The sequence below is a fragment of the Seriola lalandi genome, unplaced genomic scaffold (genome assembly GCF_002814215.2).
Source record: "Seriola lalandi dorsalis isolate HSWRI2012SDOR001 ecotype SW California unplaced genomic scaffold, Sedor1 jcf7180002054758, whole genome shotgun sequence".
NCBI lineage: Eukaryota > Metazoa > Chordata > Actinopteri > Carangiformes > Carangidae > Seriola > Seriola lalandi.
The window spans coordinates 74,810-101,779 of record NW_019525311.1 but is presented as its reverse complement, the minus strand read 5'-3'; the positions used below and the strand labels follow the sequence as shown (position 1 = coordinate 101,779).

General features: G+C 40.3%; 2 protein-coding genes across 2 annotated transcripts in view; both read left to right on the top strand.

The window, feature by feature from the left end:
* Nucleotides 1-1,823: 1,823 nt before the first annotated feature.
* On the top strand, nucleotides 1,824-3,957 carry cxcr4b (chemokine (C-X-C motif), receptor 4b). Its single transcript, XM_023424861.2, has 2 exons — nucleotides 1,824-1,960; nucleotides 2,267-3,957. Exons 1-2 carry the CDS (start codon nucleotides 1,955-1,957, stop codon nucleotides 3,395-3,397), a joined length of 1,137 nt encoding a protein of 378 aa, XP_023280629.1. The 5' UTR covers nucleotides 1,824-1,954; the 3' UTR covers nucleotides 3,398-3,957.
* A 2,634-nt stretch (nucleotides 3,958-6,591) lies between these two features.
* The window catches only part of dars1 (aspartyl-tRNA synthetase 1), a 28,527-nt gene continuing 8,148 nt past the window's right edge, over nucleotides 6,592-26,970 (top strand). The window contains exons 1-9 of the mRNA XM_023424888.2: nucleotides 6,592-6,730; nucleotides 9,605-9,704; nucleotides 12,727-12,756; nucleotides 13,126-13,183; nucleotides 15,085-15,177; nucleotides 16,446-16,548; nucleotides 20,342-20,444; nucleotides 21,774-21,854; nucleotides 24,301-24,360. Of these exons, the coding sequence (XP_023280656.1) occupies nucleotides 6,708-6,730; nucleotides 9,605-9,704; nucleotides 12,727-12,756; nucleotides 13,126-13,183; nucleotides 15,085-15,177; nucleotides 16,446-16,548; nucleotides 20,342-20,444; nucleotides 21,774-21,854; nucleotides 24,301-24,360 (651 nt within the window). The 5' untranslated portion in view covers nucleotides 6,592-6,707. The remainder of the gene's footprint in view (nucleotides 6,731-9,604; nucleotides 9,705-12,726; nucleotides 12,757-13,125; nucleotides 13,184-15,084; nucleotides 15,178-16,445; nucleotides 16,549-20,341; nucleotides 20,445-21,773; nucleotides 21,855-24,300; nucleotides 24,361-26,970) is intronic.

Sequence of the window (26,970 nt, the reverse complement as noted above, 5' to 3'; positions counted from 1 at the left end):
AGTTTCCCTCTCACCAGGGAATTTTAGTCGCACCAGGTGTCATTTGTGTGCAAAACAATATTGAAAAGCATCATGAAGTGGCTACAAAGTGAATGCCAAAACTACTGCGATCATATGCAAATACTCTGCATGGGACATTATATTCCGTGAGAACATAAAGCCAGTCACTACTGTTCAGCGCTACTCAGAAAAGACACGTAACCACAACACGAATGGCAGTGGTTCTGATAAGCGCCCTATAGTCTTCATTGCTTTTATGACAGTTGAGTGCCGATGTTTTTAAACTCAGTTGTGAGCTGTGCTGAGTTTGGGGGGTTTTCAGGCCATAGGAAGTCATAAAGTGCACTGTACCTTTGACAGAGTGCCTTCAGTTGCTAAACTTTAACTGTCCTCAGACATTGTAAGAATATTCAGATGAAAACAGTTTTCAGTGCTTGAAATGTTGCAAATATATTGTCAAACAAAAGGCAACAAAAAATGCACCTCAAGATGTAATTGCTAATGCAATAAAATGTGGTGATGTCTTGCTGCTTTCCAAATATTATGTTGTCATGCAGCTTTCGGACAAGGAGGTCGACATCAATTGAATCAGTGGTGCAGATCATCTCATTGAATCTATCACTTCTCTCATATATCAAAGACACGAAGTAGTATTTGCATGCCACATCGAGGATATTCAGTTTCAGACAACCGCCAGCGGTGTCTGATAGGAGGGCGTGGAGTTTCGCTCTCAACCTTAACTGAAATCAGAAAGGGCCAGTAAAATCTGTATGACAATGAGTGTTCAACACACTGAGGCTCGAGATCTGTTTTACAGAAATCCCACCACATTACAGGGCTTGTGGTTCTTTTCAAACCCACTGGGGGTCATTTGGCACTTGAGAGCACAGACATAACAGCACTTGAGAAGTGACAGGGTGTGTGCAAAGGTGAGGACAGACTGAGACATCAGCTGATGAAAACTGTTATCAGACTGAGTAATAAAGTGATTTGTACCGAGGAATATGGGAGAAGACCCTGAACGACCGATCTAAATGTCAGTGCTCGCTTCATGTAGAATGAGGAGGGAGGTGCAAAATGTGAGGCAGCTGAGTTGATATATAACCAGGAAAGCATGTGTAAACCTACAATTTCTCTAATTTTACAGGGGGGGGACATGTGTGAGGACTTAATATAGTATATAGTATAGTAGTCAGCTGTGGTAACACCTGCATTCAGGGATCTTCAGCGCACTTCATAATGAGTTAATAATATGATCATACTCCACTCAGCATACAGTTTAAATGTGTTGTTTTAATACTTTAACTTCACTAGCAACAGTGTTGTATTAATTCAGGGTGTTCTGTGATCTGGTGTTTTTCAGGATGTTTGTATATCAGGCTGTTCCTCCCTGAATGTGTCATGGGATTAGAACAGTTCTTGTTTGAAAAGGTCTTAACTTCCTGTTGTACCAAAAACACAACATGAAGAAATTTAGATTTTTAAAGGAGAGCAAAACTTATTTTGCTCAACATTTAAAATAGTAAGCCGTTTGTTATTAAATTGTTTGTTACAGTGGCCAATTAATAATGAAATACTCTCACACAGCCGTCCTCCTCCACTCTGTCCCCAGACGTTTGCTTCAGCCTCGCACGTTTTTTTTTTTTTGTGGTGAGGAGATAACGGACAGTTTGTTTTGTTTTTTAAAGACAAGAACTTTCACAAACTGACTCAACCACACAGGCAGAGCACTTGGCTTTATACTCAACCCGTTTTGGGAAAGAGCTCGTAGTGATGCTCCTCCTCCCCGGGGAGGGGTCTGGGCTCAGGCGGTATTTATGTTTGAGTAGTTTGCAGTAGTAGTTTATTTCAGAGACTAACTGATCACCCAGCTTCACACGCGGAGACAGGCACACACACGCACACACACAGACGCACACTGGTCATAGCGTTGCTTTTTCAAAGAGTGGTCAACATGCAGGTGAGTCTTTCTTTCTTGTTACTTTTCTAAGCTATTATCTGACATTTCTGTGTGTTTTTGCGTGAGGCTGTTTAATTGTAATTCATGTAGATATAGTTTATCATCGTTCACCCGTGTTTTAATTCACCATAATCTTACTTAGTGTCTACTTTTAAATAAATGTCTCCAATTGTAAAAATTAGTGGAAATAAATCAAACTTTTGACAACCCCGAACTTTTTTTTTTCTTTTTTTATGTCAAGTAAAGTGAACAACTACCTAGAGCCGAAGAGTTTTCTAACTTTGCTCTAATTTCTTCTCCTTTCAGTATGAATTTGACCTGAACTTCGACATGTTTGAGAACAATACAGACAACATCTCAGAGGAGTCTGGAGACTTCGATATGGATTTGCAGGAGGTATGTGACACTGCTCTGAGCAGCGAATTCAACAAGATCTTCCTACCTACAGTTTACGGAATAATATTTATTCTGGGAATCATTGGCAATGGATTAGTCGTTGTTGTCATGGGCTACCAGAAAAAGGTCAAAACTATGACAGACAAGTACCGGCTCCATCTCTCTGTGGCTGACCTCCTGTTTGTCCTCACGCTGCCCTTCTGGGCCGTGGATGCGGCCAAAACCTGGTACTTCGGAAGTTTCCTCTGTGTGTCTGTGCACATGATCTACACAGTCAACCTGTACAGCAGCGTGTTGATCCTGGCCTTCATCAGTCTAGACAGGTACTTGGCAGTCGTGCGGGCCACTAACAGCAATGCCACAAGGAAGCTGCTTGCGAGCAAAGTGATCTATGTGGGTGTGTGGCTGCCTGCAGTCATACTGACTGTACCTGACATGGTGTTTGCCAGGGAGCAAAAACGAGGGTCTTCAAACATGCTCTTCCTAGATGAAAGCATGGAGACTACAGAGTCCAGGACCATCTGCCAGCGCATCTATCCACAGAAAACCAGTCTCATATGGACAGTGGTTTTCCGCTTCCAGCACATCCTGGTAGGCTTCATACTGCCCGGCCTGGTCATCCTCATCTGCTACTGCATCATCATCGCCAAGCTGTCGCAAGGCGCCAAGGGTCAGGCGCTGAAGAAGAAAGCGCTGAAGACCACGGTCATCCTCATCCTGTGTTTTTTCTCCTGCTGGCTGCCCTACTGTATCGGCCTCTTTTTGGACACTCTCATAATGCTGAACGTGGTCCCTTCCTCTTGTCAATTGCAACAAGCGGTGGAGAAGTGGATTGCTATCACTGAGGCGCTGGCCTATTTTCACTGCTGCCTAAACCCCATCCTGTATGCCTTCCTGGGAGTTAAGTTTAAGAAAACAGCCAGGAGTGCACTGACAGCCAGCAGCAGATCCAGTCAGAAAGTGACTCTTATGACTAAAAAACGAGGGCCGATCTCATCCGTGTCAACTGAGTCTGAGTCATCAAGTGTTTTGTCGAGTTAACAAACACAAGAGTCTGTGACTTGATACTCTCAGGAGAGAAAATAACTAAGCTTTAATTTTAAAGAACTTACTACATTTTGTACAGATGTAAAAACAGATTTTTTTTTTTTTTTTTAATACTTTTTGATTTGTTTGCCTTGTGTTCTGCAAGTGTGTGTATTGTGAGGGTTTTAATTGCAAGTTGTAAATTGTACGTTTTATGTTCCACAAAGCCGATTGTATCCTCAGGCAGTGCCTCATTTCCATCCATTCAGCTTTACAATCAAAGTCCATTTTCCCTGTTTTCATCTTTACCACAAGTATTGCTGTATCAAAGCTCAGGCGTACAAGTGCCCGTGTCTGTTTTCAGGGATGGTCGCTGCTTTTGGAAACCTGTACATAGTTCTGTAGCATTTGTGTGTTCGCACTTAAGTTGTGTGATTATCTGAAAGCTATTATTTATTGCTGTCTTATCACTGGAAGTTTTGTAAAAGAAAGAAACTGCATGCTGCTTTTTTTACCATTTGAATTTTTTGTGTTGTTTTTGTGTGTAAAAATAAAAGATTCAGTGCTTAACATAATGACAGTGTGGTGTGCATTTTCACCTAAAACCAGCTCCTCCTCCCCTCAGGGGTTGGGGGATGAGGTGTGTATGTGTGTGTGTGGGTGTGTGTGTGTGTTGGGAGGGGATCGGTGGGGGAGTAGGGTTCTCCTAACACAAATGTCTCCACCTGATCGGGCTGTAAAGCAAAGCAGAGGGAGGACTGAGTAGACAGACCCTGTAATTGCAAGAACATCTGTGCACTTTTACATCTTAAGCACCCATTACACAAAGGCTAAAATCTTCTGTTATAATTAGCACCCATATGGCTGCTTAACAAAGAAAATACCATGTTAAGTTCCCCTTTGACTTCTTTTTTCAATTTGTAAGAAATACTGCTTCCATTATTTTTGGCAATGAAGTTCTATCCTCATTCTCTTCCCAGAATAGGGCAATGGGTCAACCCAGACATTCCCTGACTCACAAAACAGACACAATACTATTCAGAGCGCAGGTTGCAAGTGCAAATAGGCACACATAGTCTGAGGATTCATGCAAATATATCACTGGTAATAAATGTGTTGGAACTATATAGTGACAGTGAAAGACATAAAAATGACAAGTGTGAACACACAGTCCTCTAAGTCTCTCTTTGGACACTGCTTTACATGCTGGGAATTTAAGTTCAAGTTGGAGACCAAAGGAAGTTCGCAACAATAGATGTCAAGGAGAATGAAGTCGTCAAATGGCCGCTGTGCAGTGCAGTGTTGGCATCCATTCAAGACTCCAATGGAGATAAATTTCCATTTCTTTACATGTAAAACATGTGTAAAGTGCTCCCATCAAGCCACAAGGTTAATGGTTATTTTGAGGCTTTGGTCTCTTGCAGTGAAACAGGATAAAACAAGAGGTGCTTTTTCAGTTGGAAATGTTACCAAATGAGTCAGAATTAGCATAAGAGCCATGCTGCCTCCCGATGCAAGGAGAGATTTGTGATTAACACTTCACTCTGCTCAAATGAATCCTCTTCATATGCTTCTTCAATTCTCATCAAGAAAGCTGTGTTGCTGGAGAAGGATTGGATTTCACATTGTAGGGCTACACAGTAAACTGATATATGGGAATGTAATTGACCTAAATCAAATATTACTTATAGTGCACTGTAAGTGGTCAAAACCTCAGAAAGGATGAATGCAACAGTCAAGATGACAGTTCATAAACACGCAAAGAGATGATTATGCCATATATATATAATTTTTCTCCAAATTCTCACAGAGAAGTGCACAAAACACCTGTGGTAATTCAAGAAGATCGTCTTTCAATCATTCTCAAAGCTCATGTTCTCTTTGTGTGAGGAGCAAATATATTACTCAGTCACACACATCTCTAATACTGTCTTCCAGGGATGTTTATTGTAGATATACTAATCCTGAGCATGGGAACCTCATGATCCTGTAGCCATCATCTCTTGCAAAACAACAACATCATCTTCCTGTCCAATGTTGCAAAAATCACATATTTCTGACATCTTATGTTAGTTTCAACAAATGTATGCGTGTATGTTGTGGTAGTGAGGGGGTTTCTTATTTCCTTTATTGGGTTAAAGGCCAAAGCTGTTGAAATGGACAGGAAATAGTTTATTCTGGTGATTCATTACCGGTGTACTGGAAACCATTGTCCAGCCTGCAAAGGACCTCATTTGGGTTTTGCTGTTGAAATGTACTAAAATTGTGAGTGACAGTATAAGCACTGCTAATGTGCAGAGATTATTTCAAAGGGATTTTGCAAACTAAGGATGAAAGGAATAGAAATATCACAGTGACCTGCTCCACTAATGGTGACATTGTTTTGGCTGGAAAAGTGAGCAGCAGGAAGGCTGTTTCCTGCATCGGGAGCTCCTGTGGCCAACAGCCTGAGAAAGGCTTTGATGACACCCCCACTCTATTCAAACCACCATCACTCGCTGTGCATGGCCATTCCTGCAAAGGTCACTGGATACCTGGATGTACTTAGTGCACTCTACCAAAAGCGTGAAAGTAATTTCATGGTGATTGTAAAAATAAAGCCCACACATGGTGGTCATTTGTTAGTACTGTTATTACCATGTGTGTGTGTGTGTGTGTGCATTTTGTTGTAGGTGCTCTATGTTTATTTAGTTCATGTTTATAAAAATGTAATTTTTCCTGATTTTTGTTTTCACTGAGAAAAAAAAGGGTTTTCAGCACAAAGGGACCATCAAATCAGGTCTCTTTAAATGACAGACTATAATTTGGCAATTACGTCCTGATATTTTTTGCATGCATCTCGGTATTTTGTTATTATAAACATAGAAATACCCACAAAATACCTATACACTGTCATCATTTATTATAATCAGTTTTACACTCCACGTGCAGTTCACATGCAGTCTGAAAAAAATAATTTGAGCAATGCATTGTCACTTAATAAATTCAGTTATCAAAGTAGCTTAGCCTAGCCTGAATTCTGCTAATTTAGCAGATGCTAAATAGCAATATGTATAGTTTTGATCAATGTACTTATGAGTCATTTTCCATTACGTGTTTACATTATTTTGTGTACCCCCTGTACAGGCATGACAAAAAACATTAGTTGGAACCACACTCCAATCATTCGTTTCTAGCCGGAACCCTTAGCATCCGGTATTTGGTGCTCCGTCAAAACAGGTCCTTCCTTCCTGCGTCCGTCCATGCTCTGAACAGCTGATGTGGTTCCTTTCTGTCAGACAGCAGTGAAACATTTTCTCTTCATTCTTTAAGAATATAGCTCGACATGACTAAAGAGGAAGTCCAGGGGTAAGAATGGCGTGAGAGTTGTTCGTGGCTTAACTCACGTCCCACACCGTCACCAGCACGCTACGCTTTTTACCACCGTAAGACAGGGTTAGCATGGATAGCAGCTAGCTAGCGTTGCCTTAACATGCAGCAGATTGCATCATCTGACAGTTTAAGTAAAGGAGTCACAACGTTTGCCCATACGAGCAAAATGTTTAAAATATCAGGCATATAAAAATAAACACCGGATGAGCACAAGCGATGCTGGGTAACCAACGATACCTTACCCGTGGGGAGTTGTTGTTTGAGCACCAAATTACATCGAAAAAGTTTGTCAGTTTATTTTGATCTTGCATAATATGGGAGTTACACTGTTAAAAATATGTGAAAAGATCTCTCACAAACCTTTAGAGTTTCCTGGTGAATTCAGCATATTACAACTTGGTTAATATAAAGTGTCAATCTGTATATTTAGTTCTCAGTAAAAGACTCAAAGCTGGAATGTGAATGAAACACTGCATTGGGTTTTGCATGGATCCCGGATCGAAATCTGTTTTCTTATGAGTCACATTATATCCTGAGTCATATTTTTCAACACATTTACTTTTTTGCTGCATACAAAACAATACTTAACCTTTTAGTTGTTTAAAATGAGTTTGCAGATTTCTACCTGTCAGGTCATGCTCATCCACATTCCACTGATGTGCTCTTCCGGTTTCCCCTCCATCCATGGGCCACTTCGCTTTCAGTTAAAGCTGGAGATACAGAGAGGAAGGACTGTTTGGGGTGTCAAACAAATTAGTCTTCCTTAAGTTAATTTAATTTATTGCTTGCAATACATTGAGTGACTGAGATAAGAAAAGAAAACTTATATGGGTTAACACAATACACTGTGCTGTCTCATGTATGTGCTGAGACTGCCAACATGGTTGTTCATGTTATCTCAGTTTTACAGACCAAACTGTGTTATATTAAAATATGTTTGTAATATTGTGTACATCACATTTACAAGGATTTTGATTGTTCTGGTGACTTACTCTCCTTTGGATTGCTAAATCTCATATGAGGACTGATAACGTTTTGTTTTATGTTCAACTGCTCCTATTCATTTATTGTCCTTTTATGATGTAAAAATATGAGTGGAGATGTAACAACTGAGCTGTACCATGGCTTGTTCTGTAACACACCTGATGGACATACTATAGGCCGTCACAACATATGCTACTTATGTTAACTGACTGCTGACAGTGGCCAAATGGCATATGCTGATCATTTTTAACTGCACAACATATAATCATTTGTCTGTGTGTCAATTAGCTGTGTAAAGAACTGAGAGCCACAAATGTTATGTACGGGTTTGGCAGCAGACTGCAGTGGTTTGTAGACAGCTGCTCCAGACAGTAAGGCTGACCTCACTTGCCTGAGGGAAACAAAGATTGTTGATCCAGTTTAACAGATTCAACTGGCTGGTGGAACATATGAATAAACCAGCTGCATTTTTATCGATCTACCTCGCACTCCAGTTTCATAACACGGCTGTAGGAAAAGATAGCACTAGGTTATTCATGTGTATGTATTAGGCTGGTTGTTCAATAGATGCAGAGACTTCAATAAGAAATATGGGACCTTTTCACATATTTGGAATATTTTATTTAAAATCTTAATTTTGTTTCTTCATCGTAAAAGGCAATCAACACAGCGGTGTTCATTTCAAATTTGGCTGAAGGGGAAGTGTAAAACCTGGTCTGAAGTCCTCCCTTGGAAGTCATCATCTGTTGTGATTTTTGTTTCTTGTTTAGGTTTTAGTTCTATTCATAGTAGTCCTTTGGTCCTTGTTGTTTCCTGTAACTAAATAGAAGCAGCTCCCATATTACTCATTGGTTTCCTTTGGACCTACACACCTGGTCATTGGGCAGACCAAACAGCCCTAATTCATTCATTCATTCATTCATTCATTCATTCATTCATTCATTCATTCACTCATCTTCAATTGTTGCACACTTTTTAACATTGGATGCAAGTTTGATTTGAAGATGTGCGAAGTTCAGACTGTTTATAATATAAAGTCTGTGATACTCAGGTTAATTGCAGCTTTATCTTTTACAACTCTTTAGTCTTTGACCTAAAATATGAGCTCATCTGTCTTCCAGCAAGCAGCTGATAATACTAAAATGTTGCTGAGGTAGGCCAGCATAAATCACCTGCATTTGTATATTACTTTCAGATTCAAAGGCAGTATTTTTAAGTTACGAAATATGAAAGTAGTGTTCTTAAATACTGTTATTAAAGTCAAATACAAACTGAACTCACATCCAAGTGTCTAGCTGTTAGCAAACTGTTTACAAAGGTTTACAACTCATAACTGACACTGCTGTTCATTTCTGCTGTCCTGTATGTTCTATTGGGACCTAATTGCTCTCCCTAGATAGGAGTGAAGAGTGTTGTATTTATCTACTGTCCTGTTGCTCACATGCTTATCAGGCTTGACATTGTGTTGTGCTGTGTGGCAATGACATTTAGCAAATAAAGACACCTTTACTTTCAGATAAGACAAAATGTTATCATAATCCGATAATCTACATTCTTCACAAATTCTATAACGGATTAGAAGAGTGTTAGTGAGACTACTGTCTTCTTAAAGCCACAGTGTTTATCCAGAGAGTTTTACTTTCTGACATCTCTGCTTTTAGCTGCTCTCCACACTCCCGTCTCTCCATTCATTGTATTGTGTGAAAAAACAATGGGATTAAAGGTATGACAGACTTAAAAGCTGGAGGTAGGCATGGTTCAGAATTAATTTTCCCAGGCAGTCAAAAACTTCCTCATGGGATGAAGGCAAAATAGGAGGTGGAAATTGACTTAAATGTTTATGTTGTGTGTTTCTTCCTGTCTCAGGGTGGAGGAGGAGCAGCAGGCTCAGTCAAAGAAAGCCCTGAAGAAACAGCAGAAGGAAGCAGAGAAAGCTGCAAAGAAGGCTGAGAAACAAGCCAAGCTGGTCAGTGTTTTTTTTTTTTAAGTTTTCTTTTCCTTTTTTTTTTTTTTTTTTTTGGTTTGTTGTTTGACATCCGTCACCCCCTCTTACAGCTGGTAAGACTGTGACGTGCAGGCGTGCTGGGTATTGTGGGTCCAGGAGGGTAGATTAGCCGGCAGGGGGGCATGAGTAGCTATTGTTTAGGTATTCCTGTCATTTTGACTTTGTTTATGTCCACCCAAACAAAGTGCTATTTTCTTCTACATTGAATGCACGACATATTAGCTCCGTTTTAACATGCAGTTGCAACCATTCTGCAAAAGGAAGGTCAGACATACTTTTACAAAGCTCTTGCTCTCCTGTTGGAAAATAAACTCTGACTGCTAAAATAACAAGAAATCCTGCACACTGTCAACTATTTAACATTTCACTCCTCAGAGCTTTAATTTTACCTGATTTATTGTCATCGCTAATATAGTGAATGATTGACATTGAGCAAGATTTTTGTGTTTTTCACTCAAATAAAGATCCAGAAAAATCCTTCATGGCCCCATCTTTAACAGGTTTGACGCAGTTGCCACCAACTAGAGAAACTGATGACATATGTTCCTATAAATCCAACAAAGCATGTGGAGCAGTTGCCAATGCCAAAGTACTCCTGTACTTCCACAGAACAAATTGAGTTCCACATTTTTTTTTCTGATGTGACTGCACTGCAACCATGAGCATTTCACTGTCACAGATGCAAGTGGTTTTGGGTACTTACCCAGCACCGATCCAAATTTTTTTTGTGACAATACAAATGCCAACACCCAAACTCAGGCTCTCCTCTGATGCTCAGTACCAATCCAGTACAGCACAAATCTGTATAGCACTTCCTCTCTGTATGAAACTCACTGTGGTAGTTAATATGCAAGTTAACATGACGCTGTGACTATAAAAGATTACATCTTACTTTGCAAAGAGACATTCACAACCAGGACAACTAGTGTTGTGTACAGATACGCACCTGACAAACAGGCTGAGCTGCTGTGATAAACGATGATCAGATTCAAAACTGCATTTTATCGCTTTTCACTTCAATCCATTCACTGCTGAACACACCACATATCATTTAATCACATATTTTAGAGGATTTATGTTAATATAGTTTTGCTAATTTCAGCTTTGTTTAAATTTAAAGTTGAGATGTGACACCACAGAAATGTTGTTTATGTCGAAATGATATGGATTTCTGTTGTTACAACTGTCTGACAGTTGGTAATGAGCTAAGAAGTTAGTAGCACATTGGTTGTCTCTGCACACTCTGCCCTGGGATGTTTTAGGGTTAGTGGTGCTGGACTCTGGACCTCAGGCCAGTATCATTGTCCCAGATCACACCCCCCACCCTGCATCCCTACCTATCTATGTTTTTGTCATTTATGTTTTAAAAAAAAAAAAAGAAATAGAAATGATGACCTGCATTTCTATAAACTAGCGCCTTTTTCTCTCAACTGCTCAGAACACAGACAGGAAAAAACTTGGGTGCCAGTTTATAGAAATGCAGATCATCTAACCACATCACGTGTGCGGTGATTAGTTTTTTCTCTTTTTTCCCCTTACAAACCAAAAGCGGCCTGCTAAACCTACATTAGCTACCTACATTTGCTGTTAATAAGATGTTACATCAGTCCTTGTTCCATGAGCTGCTCTCCTGCTTTATTAAACGTGTAATTTACAAAAATGTCTGTATTAATTCAAATTACTTCTTCAATGCAGTGTTTCCAAATGACATCCAGACAAAAAGTGCAGAAAATGTACTTGTAGTGTACTTGGTGACATTATCTAATCACATATGGAACGGCCAACACATCTGGCCTTCGTATTAAAATGCATGTTTTGTGAAGCGCATGCAGGAGGTGATGGTTAACAGAAGTAGCTTAACGCATCACAATTGGCTCACTGCAGCAAATACATGGAGCAGAGCAGAAAATATCATGTATGTAAAGTAAGTACGTGACTTTTTGACTGATACCCGATGCACTTAATAATGTCAGTATCCAGACTCATATTGGTGCATCCCTAAATTCTTCCCCTAGACTTTTCCCTTAAAGCAAGATCTTTAGGATATAAATGAGGTAATCTGTATCCATTGTTAGAGAACATGTCATCTAGCTGGAATTGAACTTATCCTTGACTGATTAGACACCCTGTGCGTTTGAGAGTCGTGTATCAAGTGGCTCTTATAGGCAAAAGCACCAGGGTTTCCTTTCCTCCTGGATAAAAGCTATCAGCATGCTTCATGGAAGAAGCAGGTGTTGTCACTGTTTAATGCACTAGCTATTGCTGCCTATAGTAAAATGGTGTAGTAAGCATTACCTAGGAGAAGACCTGAAAGCCGAGTTGAATATTTATTGAGTCAGTGTTATTTCATGTTGTCTACTTTCTCTGCTGACACTCGTGACTTGAGTCACTCCAGTGTGAGGCGGTTGCTTCATGGCTGTAGCAGGTCTATATTCAGTTGATAGTAAGCTGCAATATCATCCATCATGTGACTGGATTATCATATCAAGGATGGGCGATTCCAATTCACTCCACTGCCACCAGCCATTTCCTACTCCAATATCAATTTGCATAGAAAATGGAATTGTAACTTTGCCAAGACTCGATCTCATTGCACTCTGGGAGTCATTTGCCTATACGTCAGTGCAGAGATAAAGAATATCTGTCCACTTATTCTGTTTCTATTACAAAGCAATATCTCCTGCTGCCATTGCTCATTGTCTATGATGTGTTGGACTAATGCGTGGAAGAGCTGTGCATTCCAGGGATCTAAGGCTTGGCTCCAGGACTGAGCTATGATTTATTAATTTCATTCAAATCCCTGATAGCACAAGATGAAAACACAATTTACATGACTGTTGTAGCAAAACGTTTTAAGTTGTTCCATTTGAAGTTGAATGTTTTTGAACATTTTTCATGCTTGAATTTAATAGATAGTCCTCTTGTTGTTATTTCCTGGCTGTTGGCAATGCCCTTTAAACCCCGTCGCTTCTTTGTGTTTCAGGCTGCCGAACAACAAAGCACAGAGGAAGATGTAAGTATCCCATACAGATCACAGTATGCTTCCCCTCAGACCAGTTTCCTGCCTTTCTGTCTGACTTTGATTCTACCACTGCTTTCACACCTTTGCAACAGTTTGTATGCAAATACCAGCACGCTGAAAGCTGGAGTTTCTGTTGTCTGTTCTACCATTTTCTTATAAGATCATGATAAGCCCCATTATCTGTTCTGTCTGTCTGTTATCTGACATGTAGTAGACAGACTGACGCTTCTGAAGAGTGGCTGTTTAAGAACAATAAATAGTTGATATGCATACGCGAAAAGCAGCGTGATGTGTTATTTAGCTGTTTAATGAAATGACTGATCTCGACTTTGATTAAGATGTTGTGTTTTATTTTCTCAGGACTTTGCCAAGGATCGATACGGTGTGTCAGCTATGGTCCAGTCCCAACAAAAACTGGGTTAGTCACTTTTGTCACAGGCAACCTAACAGCCAACCAAACACGCAATTGAAAACACGGAAGAATAATTGAAAGATGGCGAAGATTAATTAGATTTATTTGCGCTCTTGAAAACTTCATACAGTATATACCCATTTCCCTGTGAGCTGATATTTGGTATTTTCAGGTTAGATGTTATTTTTTGGGCATTTTTACCTTTATTGTGATAGAGGCAGTGAGAGAGATACAGAAAGTTTGGGGGGAGAGAGAGAGAGGGGGTGACAAGAGGCAAAGGGCCGCAGGTTGGTTTCAAACCCATGGCCGTCGCGGTTACATGGTTACCAGGTTACATGAATATAGTTAAATTTGGTAGCATGAAGATTTTGCCATGTTCCTGTTCTCAGTGCATCACATTGGACTGATCACTCCCTTTAGATGTTGTTGAGTATATTTCATTGTGTGCCTGCTGTCTGTGTTGCCACTCTCTTTTCCAAATGTGTCTGCATAATGTCAGCACAGTGGGAAAAAAGAAATGCATCTCAAAAGAATTTACTTATTCACACCCACATAGTGTGAACAAAATATTCACAAAATACAGTACACACAGTAAACACAATGACTTCCTTTGGTTGGAACGAATGTCTTATTTTAATATTATTTTAAGGTATCAGAGTTTTTTTTTTTTTTTTTCTTGTTCACTGTATTATACTGAGTTTCACATCAGTCATCTGACAGTAGAAGTGGAAGCCTCACCCAGAAATGAATCTCTTAAAAGCTTCCTGCTTTACAATTTACTGTGCCCTTTTATTTTTATGCATTTGTCTTACATAGTAGCTGATGTTAAGGTGAGACTGACAATATTTTTTTTTTAAATCTGAAATTAGGTTAATCTTTTAGAAAAATGATTGGCGCAAATGTGAACTAAGCTCGATTAACAAAGTGGGTTCAAGATCATGGTCAGCTGACGTGACCCTTGCCTTCTCCTTCTTCCCATCTCGTGTGAAAGACGCAAGTCATTGATATAAAGTCACACATGAGTCAGCCCTGTGTTGAGAAACAGAGGTTGGACATGGATTCTTCAGTAGAAGTTAGATGGGACATTTCAACTGAACAGCCAACGAAGAAGCGAGGAAATTACAATAACATGATGAAATGGAGAACATGCTGTTCCTTCAAATTTCATGTTTTGGTACAAGATGACGTCCTGATCCAAAGTGCGTCAGGTTACGTTTGTCTGGCTGTCAAACGTTACTGATGTATCACGATTACAACTGATAAGCATCATGAAAAATTCTTTTGGTCCCTTCTCTCATCACAATTGCAGCAGTGTCAGTGATAATTGCAGTAACTAATAGTGCGTGATAACTCCCAGATGAACGAGGCAGCAGGCGACCCTGTCGAGGTCGTCCATCTGTCTGGATGCTCTTTCAGCTCCAGTGGCAGCAAACAAAGTGGGGCCTCCCTCACCTGCATGCTAAGCTCAGCACATAGGGACAGAGGGGGAGGAACGGGGATGAGGGCTTTTATGTGGGTTGACGCAGAGTTCCCAGCCAAAAGGGCGGCTCTGTTTTCTCTGGTGTAGCCTCGGTGTCTGCCTCTTCTGCTCGCTGATAATGAGGAGAAGGCATGCCTCTGAGTGACACAGGTGAAACTAGAGTCAATTTGTCATAAAGACCACAGAGAGTAGGTGGGTTAGACAGCTTTCAGTAGGCCTCCTAGTGTGTCTTATTTATTAGACGTGTCGGTAATTTGAGCATTTTATTGTGTGTACGTCCGCACATGGATGCTTATTCACATTTCTTTCTGCCTTTGGGAGTGTGCAGAGAGGAGGGGAGGGGGTGTGAGATTCCTTGCTCAGAGGTTGGGAGGCAGAAAAGTTCTTTTGAAGTAATACAATTTTTGTGTGTATGTGTGTGAGCCAGACAGGGCATTGGTCCGGGTCCAAGACCTTACTCCTGAGAAAGCTGACCAGCTGATCTGGCTGCGTGCCCGAGTCCACACCAGCAGAGCCAAAGGTGAGATCACCCCCCCCCCCATATGTTTTTTTTTTCTCCACACAAAAGAAAGTTGCTCTAAGATGAAAAATGATTAACAGCTAAGATTGGATGGCCTCTGTGCTAATCCTCACTATACTATACTGAAATGTGTAAAACTTCTTCCCCTGAGTCAGTTATCAACATCACTACCTTTTCCTCAAAACCAAATGGCCATACCAGTTGGCTTTGACTTGACCATTGTGAGTGATCCCATGACCTAGATGACTTGTATCGCTCTCTTCAGACTGATCTGGGCCAAAGATCAGAAACTAAAAAAGAAACGTCCAGCTTTTCAAGCAGCTTCAGTTTGTCAGTTTGTGAAGATACATCCCAAACCTTACCTCAGTGTGAATGAGAATTTTTCTACAATAGATTTCTTTCTGGGATTTTTTTTTTTTTACTTCCTTCCAGGTTAGGTAGAGTTTGACAACCCGAGGCTGTTTGATATCATTGTCAGATTAGTATGTCACTGCCAACAGGAAGATCAGATAACCTCTGTTTGCAGCATTGCAGCTACTGGCAGCCATATAGCTGCTCTATTTAAATACAATGAACCCACTGAGCTCTGCCAGGTTATTACATCTCTGTATGAAAGATCAAGCCTTTTCCCTGGCGTGCTAAATCTTTGATTACAAATAAACTAAGGTCTCAATGATGATCTTTAAGCCATTTCCTTTCACGATAACTTCCACAGTTAAGAGTCACTTCCCCTCCACTCATGTCTTCATTCTCTCTGCTCGCTGTAAGGATGTCCGTGTGAGCAGAATAACATCCTGATTTTGTCTGAGATGAGGTGTATCTGTTGGTGGGATTCTGGCACCACTGTTATCCCCACCACCCCCCCACCCCTTTTCTCAAGCAGCAAACATCAAAGTACCTGGGTGGTCTGATTGTCTACTAGTTAGCTAACGTATTTGCACTGTTCGTGTGTGTGTGTGTGTGTGTGTGTGTGTGTGTGTGTGAGAGAGTGTTTGTTAGGAAGGTAGCAATCATCTTTTCTCCACATGGTGATCATCAAAGACAGCACTCCGTTCACAAATGTTTGACACTTTACCTGTAGATGACAAGAATCCTTACAGCTGAGGGATACCCTCTACATCCTGACTAACACTTATCCCTTTTGACTGCACAAACTTACATTGCTTCAGAGTAAGCACCCAAACTTTTATCGTGACAAGCCTGTTAAGCTTGCTTGAATGAGGTCTTAACACCCCGGCACTATCTACTTTTGTTGTTTTTGTTTTCAGGGAAGCAATGCTTCTTGGTCCTGCGTCAACAGCAGTTCAACGTGCAGGCACTAGTTGCGGTGGGAGATCGTGCCAGCAAGCAGATGGTCAAGTTTGCTGCAAAGTGAGTACCGAAACTGCTCTTCCTGTCAGAGGGGGCAAAAAACAATGGTGGGAAACTCCTGGACGCTAATCGTCCGCCGATCCATTTTCACACATTCTGAGTGAGGTGGATGGGGGGGGGGGGGGGGGGGGGGGGGGGGATCAATCATTTTTCACTTGACGACAAAAGCTGGCTGTTAACAGGGCGGGATACAGCAGTGTTTTAATGGAGCGGTTCCTGTCGAGATGGCAGATACAGCAGCTTGGATCAGACGAGGAAGAAATGCTTAAGAGCCAAGCACCATTAGTCATCTCAGCAGCTAAATTGTAGCTCATTACTGGTAGTGTATGAGCGAACACAATTATCAGCGGATATGCACTTTACTGAAAAGGGCTACCACCTAAAGGGTGATAATAACACTGCCTTAGGTTGGCGTGGTTCACAAGGGAGCTAATTTGTGTAATAATTCAAAATTTGAACTTTAAACCCACATGACACATTCACAGTGTAATTCCAGTGATTTACTAGAGTATACAGTGTTGTAGTAAATTACTGTTTTCCACTACTCCCATTATTTGATAAATTCAGAATATTTGTAAATGGGGAAGGTGATCATGAATTACTTAACTGGCTCCTCCTCAGTTATTGCTAAATTAGACAAAGAGCAACACCCATAACTGCAATCTGGCAAACCTAAATGGCAGTTATTACGCTGGATTATACAGAACTAAAGCAATGCAGAGACCGTAGTGTTACTTAATACTGTTTAAAGCAAGCCCAGTATTAAGAAGCAGCGATTATAGATTTACAGGCTCACGAAAAGCTGCCGTCAAGACTGAAGACAGAACTAGTGTCTGCTCTTTCAGCCTCCCATATAAGCTTACAAGATTTGAAAGAAATCAGTTTAATTAAAACTCTTAACTAAAGAACACATCACTGAAGACGTAGACCAGAGGGCGAGTGTCTCTCTCTGGCTTCTCACTCCCTCGGATCAATTAGGACCAGCAGAATACTATCTGCAGAACAGTCTGCTTTACAGAATTTAAAAACAGTTATTATATTAGATAGCATCTACAATAAGTATCAGAGTAAATATTTATTTCATGTTGTACTTTGAGTAAATATAAGCAACCATTCAGTACAGACAGTACAGACTTAATGAGAGAAGTAAATAACGAATGACCGTTTATGTACACACCTGCCTGAGCCGTATGTAAACAGTCGGAGCTACTAAATGTTTGATGAACGTCCAAATGTGCATAAATTACCATTTCACTTCCATTCATTGTACGTGTGTTTCATAAATGAGACCCTAGGATCCTCTTGGCAGGTTGTTGTGGTATATTCAGCTTTACAGGAAACTTAACTCAGACATAAGTTTGTTTTTCTAATGAGGGCAAGGTCACTGCCGCTCCGACTTGAGTCTTGACCTCTGCTGGCTGACCACACTGACCCCACTTTGTCAGTAGTGTCAAAATCCCCTGACCGTGCCCTAGTTCCTCTCAGCCACTCAGCTGACCGGCTCCCAGCTGTCATTAAGATTCATTTACTCTTTTCCTGCAGCGCTTTGTAGTTTCAGAAAAGGCACTGAACACAGGCGATAAAGGAACAGTGCTTTCAAATTCTTTTGTTTGATATTGTAAAAAAGTTGACTTTATGTCACAGAGGAGAAAGTTTTTCCACGTTTTGGACAACAGTTACGTTTCAATATGTTTTTGTAACGGTCAGATGATTTCTTTTATGTGCAGTAGTTCCTCAATTTGGTTCTGCAATATTGTGGTTGGGCAGTTAGATGGTTGTGCCATACGTTTCCACCTGACAGCGGAGCAAGTGAAAGTGATGACATGGTTTTCCACGACAACATGGTCTTGTGTCAAAAGTCAAAAATAGCATAGTCACACTGCAGCGTAACGATTCATCAGGTGACTTTCTGAAGATTGCTCTTGGGATCAAAATGTCATTTTCTTTATATTGAAATATCTAATAACAGGTTACACTATGAGTTTCTGTGGCTTTCTAGCCTTGGTCTAATTTCACACGCTTGGGTGTGATGATTGACAAGCTGAGTAAGACCCTGGATTACAAGTAAATCCTCTCATAATCATGTGGAGGGCAGTGATGACATTGCTGAGGAAGTCTCCTTTCGCATATTGAATGTCCAAGACGTCCTCCTCTCACTCGCACAATTTAATTAAGTGATCTTCAGACTCAAGTACCTTAGGTATGCTGAGAGTTGAGAGGAAGAGAACTGTGTATAACAATAATAATGTGTATACTGTGACGCTTGTAGGTTCACTTCAGTTTTGAGTAGCCTGATTCAGTCAGGGTGGTGTTTGTGAGACCCTCACGAGTCAGTGAGAGTAACAGTTCTACCACTGCATACATACCAGTCAGCTTTTGTGATACATCAGCAGCTGGAAGGTAGCGTCCATGTGTTTTGTTGAACCCAAAGTATGATAACCAAAGTTACAATAGTATCTCTAGAAATCCTGCCATTACTTAATTCACATCTTTTCTCCTTTTTGTACCAAATCCAGGCAGTACTGGACCCAAATTAAAAACACAGATTCTCTCTCCATTTTTCTATCTGAGATGAATTTTTCATCTCCACATGATATTGTCAAATCTCAGTCTTGAGTTAATCAGTCTGTTTCCCTCCGTGTGTGTGCTGAATGTGTTGTCACCAGCCTCTGGGTCCTGCAGCGGAAGTTATTAATGTGGGGATTTATTTGTCTAACTGATCTCCTACTAGAGGGGAAGGACTATGGCGGCAGCTGTCGTGGGGCTGAAGGGATAGCAGTACCCTAGTGTTCAGTCCCTCATTACTACTTTTTAATGAGGAGGAATGAAGGATTTCAGCGGGTTTCCCATCTGGCCTTGCGCTGCATGATGATCAGTGCTGTTCCACACGTCTCTTATGATACTAGGAGTTTCAGTGAGGAGCCTGCGTAGGGAGATTGTGTCTTTTTTTGAAACCCCATAGTAACAAAATTAAAAAAAGGTTCTCCTTACATGCTGTAGTTTACTTTGAGTTGATAGGGGAATTTGTAGCCCTGCTTTCAATATCAAACTGTTATTGTGGCAGAGCTGGGTACTTCCCATGAGTTCACACTACGGTATAAGCTGCAACCCTTTTGCAACAAGATGCTAATCAGTCGTGTCAAAACTTCACTACCTTTCTCTTAATCACCTGCTTCTGTTTATTTACTACTTCTCCTGGGTGACTAATGTACAATTATTAAGGGAAATTATTGAAAGTAATTGAAAGTTGTAAAAAAAAAAACTGTGCTTGAACTGTGTGATTATGTAGTGTACCATAATGTATCCTATCATCTGCTATAATTCCTGCAGGTATGATAGATGGTTGGGTCAGGTTGGGCCTACATACTCCTCAGAAGCAGCGTGATTCCACTTAATCAATCTCTGTACCAGATGCAGTGATTTTTGTGAAAGCAAAACATTGTTGACACTGTTGAGCAGAGAAGGGGGGGGGGGTAAGGGGTTTTGTTATGAAGGGTTTTGTTATGACACTCTTGTGGTATCTCAACTTGCCCCTCTCTCCCCGAGTTAGTAAATGTCAGAGCAGCAGTCGTATATTTGCAGTCGTAAAAAGTGGAAAAAAAAAATCACTCACCCATGTCCCACGCTGCACCACATATATCACAACCATGAAGAATAGAAATGCATGTCTACAAGCATCCGTTACAGTTTAATGGAAATATTGTTCTCATGCAGTTCGCCTCCCACACAGAGGAGTTTGTTTTCTAAGTGCTATCTGTTGTTTACCCTCCACCCTCCCAACTGTCTCCACCAGCATTACCAAGGAAAGCATCGTGGACGTGGAGGCGTCGGTGAGGAAAGTGGAGCAGAAGATCGAGAGCTGCTCCCAGCAGGACGTGGAGCTCCACATTGAGAGGGTGGGCAGGTTTCACTGCAGTCATCAATGCATGTGAACACAGAGCGGATGATACAGTCTGTTTTTATGCAGCGCAGTACTCCTCTACATCTAAATAAAAACTCAAATCTAGACATTCTGCCTGCAAGCGATCACATCCTTCAGGCAGCAGGTATCTGTTCACATCTCTTCATATAGGAACTCCACAGGCGTCATGTAAACACCAACACACGTTAATGCACTCAGCATTTAACTCTTTTTCACTCGACACAGTGTATGATCATCAGTATTTTTACTACAAAACATTACATATGTATGAGGGAGTTGCAATATACTGATGTTGACGCATTGACGATAACCGTGATATTAAAAGAATTCATAATTGATATTGCATTAATAATTCTTGCTGCTGTCCGACTGAATAACAAACACTGCACTCAGTAGAACACAGACACCAAGACACAAGACTGACAACTCATCTGCAATAATAAACAACAATATTTAAATATCTAAATGTAGATACTGCATTATTATGTACTATTTATCTTGTTTTTAAGTATTTTATATTGACATTTTGCAGTTCTTCTTTTCTTTGTACTGTCCACTCTGCTGCTGCAACACTCTTATCTTAATACACATATAACATTATGATGGCAGATGTTAGGCCTTGTGGATTTTTTGTCCATCAGTTCATCTGGTTGTATTTTCACCATCCATGAAGTGTAATTGTTCTTTTTATACACATTTGCACAGTTATGGTTACAGATTCTCTTCAGCTCCTACACTCGTTTGCCAATAAAGAGACAGAACTCACAACATTAATTAAATAAATTCAAGATTAATTTGACTGACACTATTATTGTTATTATTATTATTATTATTAGTATTTAAAATTTTCTCTAGATATCACAATAATAATTTTGGCCACGATAATCATGTAGTGAAAATCTGATATCATCACAGCCCTACATGTGGGTTTATTTTGTGATTGATGCACCATAATAGTTGCGCTTGATGTACTGAATTCAAAAAGTGTAACGTGGTCGCGAAGGAAAGAAAAAGGTCACAGACTTAACTGTTGAGATTTATTTCGATGCTCAGTGGTTTCAGTTAAGTTCTGTCGGTTTTCAGGTCTGCGCTCGAAACCTGTACATGATTGTTCGCAGGACAGAAACACAGTAGTTTTAACACACAGTGAGTCACTTTCACACAGATGAGGTTTTAACAGATGAGGCTGTCACTTTTTTCACTTTTAGTCAGTATGTGGAGTGTGGGTACTTTCCATTGTCAGAAAACGTTATTGGTCTTTCGTCATCTGTGTTTTAGAACTCTGTCTTTTTCTTCTTCGCAGATTTTCGTCATCAGCCAGGCAGAGCCTCGTCTCCCCTTGCAGCTGGAGGATGCTGTCAGGCCTGATGGAGAAGGGGAAGAGGTGAGGATGAATGTAGGGATGGAGAAGGGGGCATGGAGAGCATACTTCACCCATGATCCTCACTGGTGGAGACACCCCAGTGCCATCTTTTTTCCACTGTGCCTACTAGTGTGAAATATTTTCGAAACCCAAGGCTAATCTTCATTTGTTTCAATGAAGCAACACACTACAGTTCACAGTAGGACACTTCAGTGGCATTGCGTAGGTGATTGAAATCCTCTTAAGGATCCACCATGACATGGCAACATTTCATTAAAAATGTTGCCTCATGTTCTCTAAGTTTTGTGTTTTAGCTGAAAAAGAGAACATCCACCCACCAACAATTTAGGCAACTGGAATACCATGAACCTCCGTGTGCAGTACATTCATAATGTGAAACTTTTTACCGTCAGGTGATTAGAATCCGCTTGTAATGCCAATAAGACAGCTCTGTCTCAGCCAGGAAAAAAAACACAGCTGTAGACTCTGCTCCAGACACTGCTTTAATTTAGAAAATTCTCAGTGTGAGAAAGAGGAACTGACTGTCAGTGACAGTTTACTCTCATGACGTGCATGGAAAGGTTTGGTCTGACTATACAATGGCAACAGCATAATTAACTATCAAGCGCCAGTATATTTGATTACTTTATATCAAAAGCAAAAATATAGCATAGCCAAGCAGTGAATTAACTTTACAGACGGAAGATGTTGTCGGTAACGAAAATAGGTAACCATGTTTTTGGCACAGTCAAGGATAATTAAACCTGGATAAATTAAACAAGATCAAGAGCAGAATGGCTCGCACTGATTAACATCACATTGAGAGAGTAAAATAACCTCGTTTTACTCGACCCTCTGCCTGAAAATGTGATTTCATCACACAGTGTTTATAAGAGCTGGCAGCCAGGGTTTAGGGAGCCCTCTCAATTCCAATTAAAGAGATTTGTGCATCGACGCTGAATCATTTGAGAGAATCGTGATGCATTTAAGAAGCCATTATTTTCCCGCCTACAATTTAGGAGGTTATTAGTGATTATTAAGCTCTGAAGCTGAAGTCTTGGGGTGTCAGTCACTGGCTCAACAGCAGGTCAGTTTGATTGGTTATCAATTCAAGAAAGATTATTGTTGTTTTTTTTTTAGTTCAGTTTTTTAAAATTTCACTATCGTAACTGTTTTGCCTAAAAGATACACAGCATATTTTCACCAAAACTGCATAACCATTAAATAATCATTAGGCAGCACAAATAGCCACTGCAGTGCTCACACTAAATAGATTAATTTACTTGGATGATTTATTTAGTTCTGTTCCTGCAGCACTGTCCTGCTGAAATACATAGTGCAGAAGTTTCTGAACATTTTTGGGAGGGGTTCTGAAATGTTGCCATGCCTCTAAATTATGATCAGAGAAGCATTAAAAATGTTGCTGCCAGCGTCTGCCATGCTCATTTGTGAAATACTGCATCTGTAATGGTGATAGCTGGTATTTTGGAGTTATTAAGCTGCAATTATCATTTGTTCAGTGATAATTGAACAATGTTTTATAGCGATTACATTGATTATATTTGGAATCTGCATTATTTTAATGGATGCAATAAATGCCACACATCAACAGCTGTTGTTATTCTGTAGCTGTAGACTGCCCAGTGTTTTTATTATAATGACAAAATCAATATATGGGTGTCGCCATACAAGAGACGGCTGAGAGCCCGTTTGTTTATCCAGTAAGTCAATATATGCAGCTGTATCATTATCCCAGGTGTTTTCTGCAGGGAATCAACATACCAGTCACACACTTGTTACAGCACCTGTCTTCCCAAGAGACACAGGCCTTAACAGCCCTGTCTGTCTGTCCGCCTGTCTAACCTTTTGTCACTCTGGGTGGCTGCTGTGTGGAGCAGGATGTGGCTACACAAGCTATTAGCTCAAACCCCAGTGGGTCCTATGAGGAAGCCTGACATTCATGACCCTGGAAGCAGTGGTTCCTCCTGTGATGAAACATTTACTTTTTCATTTGTTGTTGTTTTTTTTTTTTGTCCTTTTCTCTATTATTGCATTTTTGTCCCGGATTGCAGATGTCTTTTTTTTGGAGTTGACCCTGTAATATCTGCTGCATGTAACAAAGCAACTGTATGTTTTTTGCAGGTGTTTACGCTGATAGAGCTTGGTAGTTGCACAGTGCTCAGTGTTTTTAATAGGATTAGGAAAAAATAACGTGGATTTGGTTTTGGTTTTTGGTTTTGTCAGATGATAGCCTTGTGTTTAGCTGATACTTGAACTGAGATTTTTATGCTAAAAATTTCATATCGTACCGCATGTTTACCCAAATCTTATTCAGTATGAGGTTTGAAAATCCTCTAAAAAAGTGTTTACACATCACTGACCACAACAGCACAGAGCAGTTGCACTGCTGAATATTTCATATTTGGATGGTTTTTGGTGATGTGATAATGTTTCTGTTTGCCCTCAGGAAGGCAGAGCCACAGTCAACCAGGACACCAAGCTGGACAACCGGGTGATTGATCTCAGGGTAAGTTGTTAACAGAGCTGAGGAAAAACAAGGGGAAAAAAACCCTGAAAATGTGACAAGGCCTGCAGAGTATTTTCCTTGATCTCACAAGTGGCGTCTTCACATTAGAGGCTTGTGAAGTTTTCTGGTGAGATGACAAAAGCTATTAGTTTAGATATTTGAAGCAGCACCTGTTTAAGTTAGCCTTTCAATCACTATTCAATCTATTACAGTGGTTAGTTTTATTAATCTGTTTAACATTTTAGAAATGTCAGAGTAACAACTGAGTCTCTTACATTTTATCTAGTAATATAGGAGACTTAAGTTGCACCTTCTATACAATACAGTTTGAATTGTATTTACAGTGAAAACAAAAAAGGTCAAATAATTAGAGGACAAATGTAATATTTTTTACATTAAAAGAAAGCAGACAACATAAGATACTAAAAGCACTTTGAATGCAATGAAATCACTAAACCTCTAAAGTGAGAAGAGATAGTCTGTGAGTGAATGTACCGATGCTATCTGTCTTGTGCTGTGTGGGAGACATGCGAAGACTATACGAGCAACAGAAGACACGAGCTGCACGAGTGTCTTGTTGTTTTGATCTGTGCCTCCTGCGTGGCTGATGCGACAGGCAGGAAGGCACTACCACCACAGCACAGAGCTGTGTAGCTCACGAGCCTCGCAACAACACCTGTTTTTGTAACACTGTGCACTTTGAGCTCACGGACTCGAGTCTGTCATCAGTTTTACACTTGAGAGCTCAGTGAAGCTATAAAGTGGTTCCCACACTGGCAAAGAGACACTCCAAAAGGGAACCATAAAACTAACCAATAACAATGTAGTTCCTATGGAACTCCCCCTGGAACTTGACCATCCTTAAACATAAAGGGATTCACACTAAATTACAGTGGAAACGTTTACTTGTGTTCATTTTAATTTAGTTTGCATAAGACAGCTGGACTCACAGTCAGACGATCTTTGGACGGTAATCCTGCCTGGCTACGTGGTGTTGCATATGACAATCAGTACCATCAGTTTATTTACCATATGTTCATTTTAGGGCTGAACTAACGTTCATTTGTGTTACTTGTCGTTACTTGTATTGATCAATCTGCTGTTTATTTTCTTGATTAGCTATTTAATTGTTTGGTCCCTTAAACACCAGAGAGCTGTGAAAAATGCTCATCACAATTCTCTGCAGCCCAAGGTGTGACGTCTTCAAGTGACTTGTCCAGAACATAAAGATATTCAGTTTACTATCATGTAAGGAAAAAAGCAAAAAATCTTCACACTCTATAAGCTTGAACAGGTGAATATTTGGAATTTTGCCAGTAAGTAATTAGTTCAACTGAAACAGTTATTTATTATTAAAATACTTTCTAATTTATTTTCAACTTATTATATCATTTCAGCTCTAATTAATTTTGTTGTATTTCACTTATTCTCGTGAAAAGGAGAAATTTGACACTTGTCTGAAGTTCTGCCATAATGCCGCCATGTTACCTGTATGTACCCATATGTTACTGGCTTATAATACATTAAACAAATGCAGAGAAGCCTTGCCAAGGACAGAGGATCTAATCACAAATCTTGCTGGAGTTACTTAAAATTATGCTTTGAAACCTGCCTGTGGTGAATCGTCACCACAGTTGGGTTTCAAACCAGGACTGTTTGCCACTGAAAGGTACATCAGATTCAGGTTGATATTTTCTTTTTTTTTTGAGGCTTCACACCATGAGGTCACCATAAGAAAAAAACTGTCAGTTTCAGGAGATCCTAATGACTACCCTCCCTCCTTTGCACCTACTCACTACAGACTTGCTGTAAACAGGAAATGCTTACTAAATTTTGAATGTGTTCTTGTTCAGCCTTGTTTTAGGTCAGTTTTCCCAGGTGTAACATGTGGTACAGCCCAATATATGACACATGACATGTGTGAGTCATAGGTGGTGTGGGGGTTGAGTTGTTTATTTGGTTCACTACCCTTTTAAAGGTTTTGATAAACGTGCTTTGTATCTGGAAAGTTTAGTGTTTTTCTTCACTTCTTCATTTTGCATTATGAAGTACCGAAGTGTTCAGATTGGAAATGAGGGAAAGGTTCTGCCAGACAGCCCTGAGGCATTGTCTACAGATTAATGAGCTTGCTGGTATTTAGACATTATCACCTTTCCATTCTGCCAACTGTCAGTCACACAAAGCATATTCAGGACTGGACAGGCATAAGAGATGGGGAAAGAAGAAGAAATGAAACCTTTTAATTAACACAGACCTGAGCATCCTGAAAGGACAGGGGCCTGTCTTCATGAAGATGTATAATAACAGGAGTTGAGAGCCAGTAAAGATCATTTATAGAAATCTTGTGGTCATTTGAGATGAGTCAGTGGATTTTAAGGGAGTGTTCTCTCACATTTTCTCATGCTCTATCGCCTAACTGATGCAGCTTTGGGGGATTTTGGGGCTTAGGTTTTACAGTTAACTCCTGGTTTACTAAGACCAGTTCTACTCCCCACCTTGATTTCTGTATTTACATTTGTAACAATGGTTTAAAGTTCCTGGGGCTCTTGCTGGGTTTGAATGCATGTCTTGCCCTTGCCCGCAAATAAATGTGTCACCCTTCATGTTGAG